Below are 9,438 nucleotides of genomic sequence, written 5' to 3' on the forward strand. Positions count from 1 at the left end.
CCACTGCATAAAAGAAACTGTTGTTTTGTTTAACAGATTAGAGGTTTACCGATCCACATCCACAACACAACGATCCACAATTATATTCACAATAGGTCTGACGGAATTTTCGGAAATTTTTCGTTTAGAGTAAAACATTTAAAATCAAATTGAAAATTTTAATAAAGTTATAATTTATTACATTGACTATGAATTCCTAACTAGAATGGATTAAATATAACATAACATTATCTATCATAGATAGCGGAAAACTATAGGAACTCGTAAGGTCAAATACCAAGGCACTTATTCATATAGTTTTCTGTTTTCTATATAATAAAATTCTACTGTAATTAAGGCCTTACACAGCTATATAAATACACAATATTGTAGTTCATTACATAAGCTGATAATCAGTGGCGTAGCTAGGCGTGGGCGAAGTGGGCCGTCGCCCACGGCCTCGCGCGAGACCCCTTTGGGAACAGTGAAAGTAAAGGGTCTCGCAGATGCGATTTCGCCCATGGCTAGATTAGTTTACGCTACGCCACTGCTGATAATACTCATAAATTGTAAAAAAAACAACATTTAATCCAATGACACAGGTTTTTTAAACGCCTGACCACCTACACAACGTTCGGAATTGACAGTACCCGGTAGTACAGTCAAAAACAGTTATCAGACTGGTGTTTACTTTTTTATTTTGAAATACCACTTAAGTAGTATTACCGTCAGTTGCCAACTGGGGCCCATTTTTCGAACGATATTAGTCTAATATTATTGGTGTATTGTCATGGCGACCCATACGATTTGACAGTTCGTGAACTAATAAGGCCTGTACCAAAAAAAAACTGTAAACTTCAAATGAAAAAAAAAAAACTGATGCAATTGATAAGGATTTTAGGATTAGTATATTAGTCTTATATCGTTCGAGAAATGGGCCTCTGACGTAACAGGGTGACAAGTACACTAATAAATATATGTAGAGGTACGTTCCTAACTCTAAATTAAACAAGTGCACATTTATGTACCAAATAAAATATGAATAAAAAAAACATTCACATTTCATTGCATTACATTAATGATGAAATAAATAGAACAATACAAGTATTTATAAATCACAGTATTTTGAAGTAGATAACATGAATGATATTAAACATTGTGAGGACATTATTTACAGTTACCCTTTTTTTTTTATTCACAACGTTATTTTCAGAGGTTGCGTTTTACATTATACATACATAATGGTTGATAGAATGCATTAAGGAGTAAAAAGTCTTCTGAGCCTATTCTGGTATTTTTTTAAATTCTTTTACAAGCCCTAGCGCAGGTTGCAACACCTTAGCTGCAAGTAGTTGAACTTGGCACTAAAAATTATCACAACAAAGAAATCGTCTATCAATCTTATGATATATGATTACTGATTCGTTTTTTTTGTTGTAGGCATCCTTACCCTATCAGATACATGCATTTTAATGGGACAATTGCAATGACCTTCTTTTAGAAAATAAACTTATTTTCTAATACACGTACCTACAAATCAGTCGAACTCACTTTGACAACTATCTCAATGTCGTCATCACTACATCTTATAAAACAAAGTCCCCCGCCGCGTCTGTCTGTTTGTATGTTCACGATAAACTCAAAAAATACTGAACGGATTTTCGTGCGGTTTTCACCTATCAATAGAGTGATTCTTGAGGAACACCTAAGTGTATAATTTGTTAAGGTTTACCCGTGCGCAGCCGGGGAAGGTCGCCAGTATATTAATATAACAAACCTTCAGAGAATAAAATCATAGACAATACGCTGTTTATCTGAAGGCCTTGATGATCCAAACGATGAATATGATGGCCACGATGCTGCCGATGATGATGAGGATGAACATTTTTTTCCTGTAGCTGCGCTGGTGCTGCTCGGCTTTGGCCAGCTCGTCGACGCCGGCTTCGACGTTGGCGCTGGCCTCTTCTATGTGACCTTCGAGCGTGTCTGGAGAAAAGGTTCATATTTTAGTTATGTAACGGCTAATAGTTATATCGAATGTAGAGGATAGCATGGCATTAGCTAATGCTATTTCTTAATTCCGTGGAGAGACAACTAAAAGCGATGACATCACAAGCCAAAGTCGCGACGGCGTAGGTAATTGTAAACTTTCGTAGCCTACAGTCTAATAATAATATGTATTAAACTTATTTGGAATGGAAGCATTCAGTTCTCAGTAACTTGCATGGCTAAAAGGTTAAATTGTACCTACATAACGACCAAGCAACTATATTACCAACGATTTTTTTGGAATATGCATCAGAATAATGCCCGGTAGACTCAAATCACATTTAGCTCTTACCTACGGTTTGACCCTGCTGGTGGACTAGGCTAGCTAGGTCTTGCATGATCTGATTTACGTCTAGCACATCGGCTTCTATCTTGTGGATATACTGCTCTCTTTCTAACAGCATGTTCGTCTCGAACTGAACGAGACGAGCCTGAAAAAACAGGTACATATTTAGTTTTAGGATATAATTATTTACTTTGAACTCAAGTATATAACATCAACTCTAGTTAGATTTTCTTATAGTATAAGTGCCTATTGGGGTTGGGGTACCTACGGCATCTGTGCATCTAATCTTAGTCTAAGGTACCTTGTAATGGGCGACAATGTAATGGGTGTCTTTCGTGATAGCGCTTTGCGTTTCGCCGCGTACTATGAAAGCATAGTAGCGTCACAGTCTATAAAACAATACAGTCATTCGACGAACGAACGACGAACGAGTCTAGACAGGGCAATCGAGGGTGCGAGGGGTGGGTCGCGCGCACCCGAGCTGCATACATCGCCATTGTTAGTAGCTCGGTACTACTTACAGGGCTAGCGTGTCTTATAGTAAGTCAAGTGTAAGTCTTGGGCAGTTGTGTAAAAGTCTGTGACAAGTCTACTGTGTTCTTGTGCGGTGTCGGCATTTACGCAAACATCAAAGGCGTCGGTCCACTGTTACTTTTTACACTGTGGTAGCGTAGCATAGCAGCAGCATACCGCTGCTGATTCACCCTCATAGACAAGACAAAGAACGGTGATTCCTTATCGTCGGCCACGGGTGGCCACGGCCTGCCGCTGTGCCATTGGGTTTCTGCGATCAAGTCTGCTTCAGCATGTAAGCTGCCATATCTTAGAGCAGTACCTGTGCCTGCTGGTTATCCAACAACGCAGACTCCTCATCGTCGGCGATGGCTTGTCGCTCGAGCAAAGACGGGTCACTGCGGTTGCGAGCTTGCTTCGGCATGTGGGCCGCCATCTTCTCTGATACTTGCTGCAATAATAAGTGGAAATATTTATACAAAAAAGTCATTCCAAACTAGTTTGGCTATTCCATAGCGTAAGTATTGAACAACCAATTTAGCTAGGACCCTAAATGGCATAACAATCGTCGAGTGTGATGGTACCTACCTTTTGTACTGAAGAGTACTTAGCAAGCGCATCCTTGAACGCCTGTGTGAGCCTCTCCACCTGTAGCTTCTGCGGCTTGTCCCCGCGTCGCGCTACCACGCCGAGCCGCTGGATGTCGCGCGCCGTCGCCGACACTGACCCGTTCACTGTCTGTTGAGTGTCGTGACTGCCAAAAAAAAAACCAATGTAATGGTGTAGGAAATATTTTTTTCACCACTCTTTTAAGACTCTTTATTCTTCAAAAACTATTGGAAAAGTTGCATTTTATCCACAAGAGTGACAAAGTAATTTGATGGAAATTTTTAGCTGTTTCCTGATGTTGGTTAGTGGAATTTACTTTTAAATGATGATTTTAAATGATTTATATTTATTAGCATTCATTTGGATTTCGTTTGTAATATTTTACAGTTTGTATTTCTCCTCACGTTGGTGTGGTGAAAAAAAAATTGTTTTACTTGGTGGCAAAGATTGTTTCAACCCCGTGCCTTGAAACCCTCGCAACGCTCAAGATTCCACTTTTCGTACGTTTCAATTTTGGAATCTTTTGCTTGCTTGGGTATCAATATTAGCATCATAGGAGTTAAACAAAGTGCAAATCTAACAGCTCGCATCAGTACCCCTAGTGTAAATATCATTCGATCACGTGACGTACGCGTTTGCGTTTAGTTTCATTTTGTATGGGATTTTGAGTTTCCAAAACCCCCGCTTGGCGCGCTGTTTAATATCCCATACAAAATGCAACTTAACGCAAACGCGTACGTCCGTCACGCTATCGAATGAAATTGAGACTAGGGGTTCGTTCAGAGTTATAAGTACAGGGCAAGGGAGCATTTGCGGGGTGTTCCAGGGGGGTTCGGGCGACTCTGTTTAGAGCGTTTTGTGCTTCCCTGTATACCTGCAACCTTTGGGTTCAGTATTCGCAGCGGGCCTATGGGGCTCTCTGTGTCCAGTATAATAACGCGTTCCGGGTGATTGTGGGACTGCCTCGCTTCTGTAGCGCATCAGGAATGTTTGCGGAGGCGCGCGTTGATTGTTTTCAGACGACCTTGCGCAGGCGCGCCGCATCCCTGGTGCGCCGGGTGCGGGACAGTCCCAACATCATCTTAAGGATTATAGCGGATAAGCCGGATTGTCCGCTAATGTTACACTGTGCGGGGCTACATTCTCCAATGGGCTTCATACAGTGGTAACTTGTAGGTTAAGTGTGTAGGTATAATTGTTATTAGGCTTAGGTATACTAACCCTCTTGAAACTGTTTTTTACTAACAGAATGTATGTGTCACGGTTACACGAAATAAATTATTTCAAATTCAAAATTCAAATTAACCCTTAAAAGACGCGTATGTGCAATGTGCATGTCCAATTGCTGACAAAAGCAAATTCCCTGAAATCTGTTTGTTCCTTATTCTTGCCAAAAGATAGTCTCTAGGCTTCTATTAACAAGGCTCTTCACTAGCTTGTCCATCTGTAGGTAGCTAACCTAAGCATCTAATCTTATGCATTCTCAGTTATTAGGTATATAGATATATTATAATATGCTCACATTTTATCCCTAAGTTGTAGATTATCATTAGGCCCTCCAATTTGTTTCATCATCTTCTCCAGAGACCGCAGGCCCATGTTGATGCTATTGACGTTGTCAGCAATGCCTTCGCTGAGATTGTACAGCTCGGTGGGGCTGAAGTCGGCAAAGCCGACCGTGGGAGGGGTGGCAATCGCGCCATAGTCTCGGCTCGAGCCACTTATAGGCTCACGCTCTGCCATGATCTGAACAAATGAGCTTTACAAATCTATAAAAACTGTTGTAAAAATATATTTGATCCATTATACATGCATGTATCTAGGTATATATATTCTCTGAAAAACTTGCATGGATCAGGTTAAATATTATTACAATAATTGGTAATACCCATTACAAAAAAACTACATGATAAATAAGTAAAGTATTAAATAATTATACCGGGTGGGCCCTGTAACAGGAGCAATAAATTAAACTGTAGGCATACTCAACCTGACCAATATTTGTTTAGCTAAAAAATAAATAAATATGAGGAAGAAGTAATAGCAAAAATAAATGCAAAATTTGTATTCGTTAAAAAGACAGGTATATTCAAATTGTAATCATGAAGTCATGATCCTTTTATATGATAAATAAGTAGCATAATGTTCACCTATTATTTATAAAGGTTTATTACCTATCCCTGAATTACAGAATAAATATATACCTATTAAGTACTGTTGTATTTAATAGGTATTTGTAAATATTACTAATAAAAGAACATCCACAAAAGTGGATAAGGTATATTGTGAACAGAACTGACCTAGTATATTATGAACAGAGGGCGGAATTGCTCATGGCAAAAATCAAACGTTAATGGAGTTGGAACCAGAGATGGGCAAAATGTAATCGACTAACGATTAACGATTAAGATTACAAGAATTAATTGCGACTGACGATTGAAAACGACGATTGATCAATCTTAGTTGTATAGAGTGCAACTAATTTAGTTGCAACTAAATTAGTTGCCGATTGATTTCGGACAACTAAATTTTGTAATCGACTAATTAGTTAGACTATTTTCTCGCGACTAATGTTAGAAGCAAATTGAATAGAATACCTCGGTATGACTATGTTGACAGACTGATTAGGACATCTTAACGGATGTTTAAAAATAAAATAGTCATGTATTATGAAATAAAACTATGAAAACGGATTATATCGCGTATATTGAATTTATAATACATCCCGACGTTTCGAACCCTTTACAGCGTTCGTGGTACCCACATACTAAAATAATGAACAATCATAGACTATAAACTTTAAAGCTGGTTGTACATGCAAAACCAGCCTTAAAGTTTATAGTCTATGATTGTTCATTATTTTAGTATGTGGGTATTTTTGCACTTTGTAATTTTTCCTCAGTCACCCGTTGACCACGAACGCTGTAAAGGGTTCGAAACGTCGGGATGTATTATAAATTCAATATACGCGATATAATCCGTTTTCATAGTTTTATTTCATGAGTAACTATCGCGGTAACCGAAGACAATATTAGTCATGTATTACTTACGATATTTTGACCGTTTCTAAGGAGTGATATCTGTTCTCACTATTATTTTGCTACTAAAGTAAGTAAGTTTAATGACCACACGTTGAAAACAAAATAGACCGCGTAGATAATAAACAACATGCAGATGTGTCATTCAATAGAACGTGTTATTTTTAGAAGATGCGTCGGCACTTGCACCAAAATGCAACAAACAACTTCCAGTTCCAGGTAAGTAGGATTATCCCATTGTTTTGTCACCGCGTGACACTAAAAAGAGTTTTACTATTGTCAGAGACAGCAAAATAGTTTCTATGTCTAAGATTTACTCAGTATCGTATAATTCAAAGTATTAATAATGCACCAACCTACTTTATTGTTTGCGATTTGTAAACAATGCAGTTTTTCGCTATTTGTCGTTATTACCAATATATCGTTATAATAATATTATGGCATTATTTGCATTGTCATTCAAGCATTTCAAATTAAACGTGTATACATAATTTTAGCTCAATCGGATGAAGATATCTGCTTCAAAATAAGTCGCAAAATTCTACCCAAACTAACATAGTTACAACATACGAGTACCTCCGTATGTTACATACATACGTACTTGTAGTTACATATTGCAAGATAATAAATGCAAAAACGGGCGCCTACGTAGTTTTAATATAGATTTAATCGTGAAATTTAGTCGATTGAAACTAAAACTAATTTAGTTGTTAGTCGAACGTTCTCACAACTAATTTAATCGCAACTAAATTAATCGCGATTAAAAAATGACGATTGATATTTTTAATCGATTGATTAGTTAACTAAAAGTTTAATCGATTAATGCCCATCTCTGGTTGGAACATTGAATTTTATCGACTTTTTCAGCTATCGATAAGTTCAGTCACCTGACTTTAACATTAACCTCTTTAATTAGCTAGTTTAGCCATTTGACCTCTTTGATTAGATTAAAAGTAAATTGCATGGCAGTTAACTGTCATTTCTGCCACTAGTCTTTTTGCAACTAATTCACGTTTAAAAAAAATGGTTAATCAAACAAAAACAATTAACAAATGGATAAAGAAGTACTTATCCTTGTCTTACTTACAATGAAAACAACTCAACAATATACTGCTCTAAATGTAAGGTTCACTTAAAGCACCTAAAAAAATATTGCGTTGAAACTCACATAACAAGTAAAACACATTCACCTGAGTTTAAAGAGGTAAAGAACGATAATAGTTTTTATCTAGATTTGATAATATTTCTCGTTTGTTGCAACATTCCATGGAAAAAAATTAATAATCCACATTTCCAGATTTTTAAGGTTACTGAACTTATCGATAGCTGAAAAGTCGATAAAATTTAACGTTCCAACTCTATTAACGTTTGATTTTTGCCATGACCAATTCCACCCTCTGATTATGAATAATAAGCATTCACTAAACTAAAGTCTAGAATAGTAATTAATGTAATTATGTTCATTAAAAACTCATTGCTAAATTTAAACACACAGGAGGTGATTTCTAATTTATGAAAATGCGTTGATTGTCTCACCTGAGCATTGACATAAAAATACTAAGCAGGTAAAATGGTTCACTATTGTTACTTTACGAACTAAAGAAAGCTGTGCTTACAGGTATGACGCTGTTATTAAGATCGTTTTGTTTATAATGATTGTTACTACTCACGTATGAGTCACTGATGCGTATTACAAAGAAATACCTAAACGATACGGGAAGTTCACTCAAATATAAGTAACTAAGTAAAATTAAGACATTGATTACGACCCGATGGTTCACACTATATGCAGTTTGAGTGGAAAAACGGCTCATTGAATAAGTGATTACATACCTGGCCGTAAGTTAAACTATTTGGCGTATTAAAATTCTGGTTTTGTTCGTGTTTTAAAGATTTTTACAACTAGATCGACAATGCGACGTCAGTTTTCAAATTGTCAATTATAGACTGTCAGAATTCAGAATTGATCAATTGACAGCTGTCAGCTGCTGTGTGTGTCCATGTGTTTACAGGTTTACAGATTAGCAATTTGTACATTATTGATCTGAATAAACTAAAAAGATAAACAAGATAATATTTTTTAAGACTGTTATATCATATTGGTTTATATCTCTGTCTGTCTGTTTACTGTTAACCTGGAGTTATATTTGATATCTGATGTTGACCACCCACCTAGCGACATCTACTGACGGTCTGGGTATATTTATAGGTTTGCTATTCAAACAAAGATGGCGAAAGCATGGCATTATCCCATCAAAAACATAAATGAGAGCCAAGTTCGATAAGTAAGAATCATGCGTCGTTCTTGACTGCGCTGGAAAAAGAATTGAGATCTATATATGTGTACCTAACTAGAGTTCGCTTGGTATGTAAGTATAGTTGGTCAAACCAAATTGTCAGTAAATAAGAACAAAAAAAACCATACTCATCCTTTTCTTTTGGGTACTAGGTAAGTAGTACTAGTGTAAGACAAATATAGTATGATTAGTCAGTCCTTTGACAAACTATATTTAAAGTTCAGGATTTGACTTGGCTAGTTTTTACGTACCCGCTAAGTATATTATATTTGTCTATGTTACTTTTCTAATTTTGTTGGTATAAAAACTAGCCAAGACAAATCCTGAACTTCGCTGTAATATTTCACATTTATGTTTTGATGGGGTGTCATTACTTTTTAATTTGTACATTAATTATTAGTAAGTATTTATCATATATATTATACGTATTAGCAAATCGTTTGGACTGTCCACTCACTAAAGTACTTATCGACCTAAGTACATGTCAGGCCCCGGAACTCCCGGATTGCATAACACATTTATTTAATGTTATATACCTACTGTTTTTAATTTTCAAAATTTCAAAATTATCGTTATTAGTATATGCTTATAAATTTTGACGTATCTACTTTATATAGGTAATTTTAAATTTGTAATGTTTAAATGTGGATTTTGAATTTTAATCTTT

At 36.5% G+C, this 9,438-nt stretch overlaps 1 protein-coding gene across 4 annotated transcripts; it reads right to left on the minus strand.

Annotated features, from left to right (window-relative positions):
- Positions 1-144: 144 nt before the first annotated feature.
- On the minus strand, positions 145-8,415 carry LOC134741382 (syntaxin-12). 4 transcript variants are annotated; one of them, XM_063674156.1, is made up of 6 exons: positions 8,308-8,415; positions 4,959-5,182; positions 3,416-3,581; positions 3,150-3,278; positions 2,321-2,459; positions 145-1,965 (listed from the first exon to the last, which is right to left on the minus strand). In XM_063674156.1, exons 2-6 carry the CDS (start codon positions 5,177-5,179, stop codon positions 1,790-1,792), a joined length of 831 nt encoding a protein of 276 aa, XP_063530226.1. In that variant the 5' UTR covers positions 5,180-5,182; positions 8,308-8,415; the 3' UTR covers positions 145-1,789. The 4 variants fall into 4 exon arrangements, with proteins under 4 accessions (XP_063530226.1, XP_063530240.1, XP_063530232.1 ...); XM_063674170.1 differs by having other exon boundaries at positions 4,959-5,195; positions 8,308-8,405; XM_063674162.1 differs by lacking the exon at positions 8,308-8,415 and adding an exon at positions 8,072-8,277.
- Positions 8,416-9,438: the final 1,023 nt, after the last annotated feature.

The sequence above is a fragment of the Cydia strobilella genome, chromosome 1 (genome assembly GCF_947568885.1).
Source record: "Cydia strobilella chromosome 1, ilCydStro3.1, whole genome shotgun sequence".
In the NCBI taxonomy this organism is placed as follows: Eukaryota; Metazoa; Arthropoda; class Insecta; order Lepidoptera; family Tortricidae; genus Cydia; species Cydia strobilella.

What these genes read in the sequence shown, in the direction of transcription:
- LOC134741382 (XM_063674156.1), bottom strand. Translation starts at nt 5,179, where the DNA reads ATGGCAGAGCGTGAGCCTATAAGTGGCTCGAGCCGAGACTATGGCGCG. An exon ending in TGGATAACCAGCAGGCACAG is followed by an intron (nt 2,460 to 3,149) that starts GTACTGCTCTAA and finishes CTGTTTTTTCAG; the next exon opens with GCTCGTCTCGTTCAGTTCGA. An exon ending in CCAGCAGGGTCAAACCGTAG is followed by an intron (nt 1,966 to 2,320) that starts GTAAGAGCTAAA and finishes CCTTTTCTCCAG; the next exon opens with ACACGCTCGAAGGTCACATA.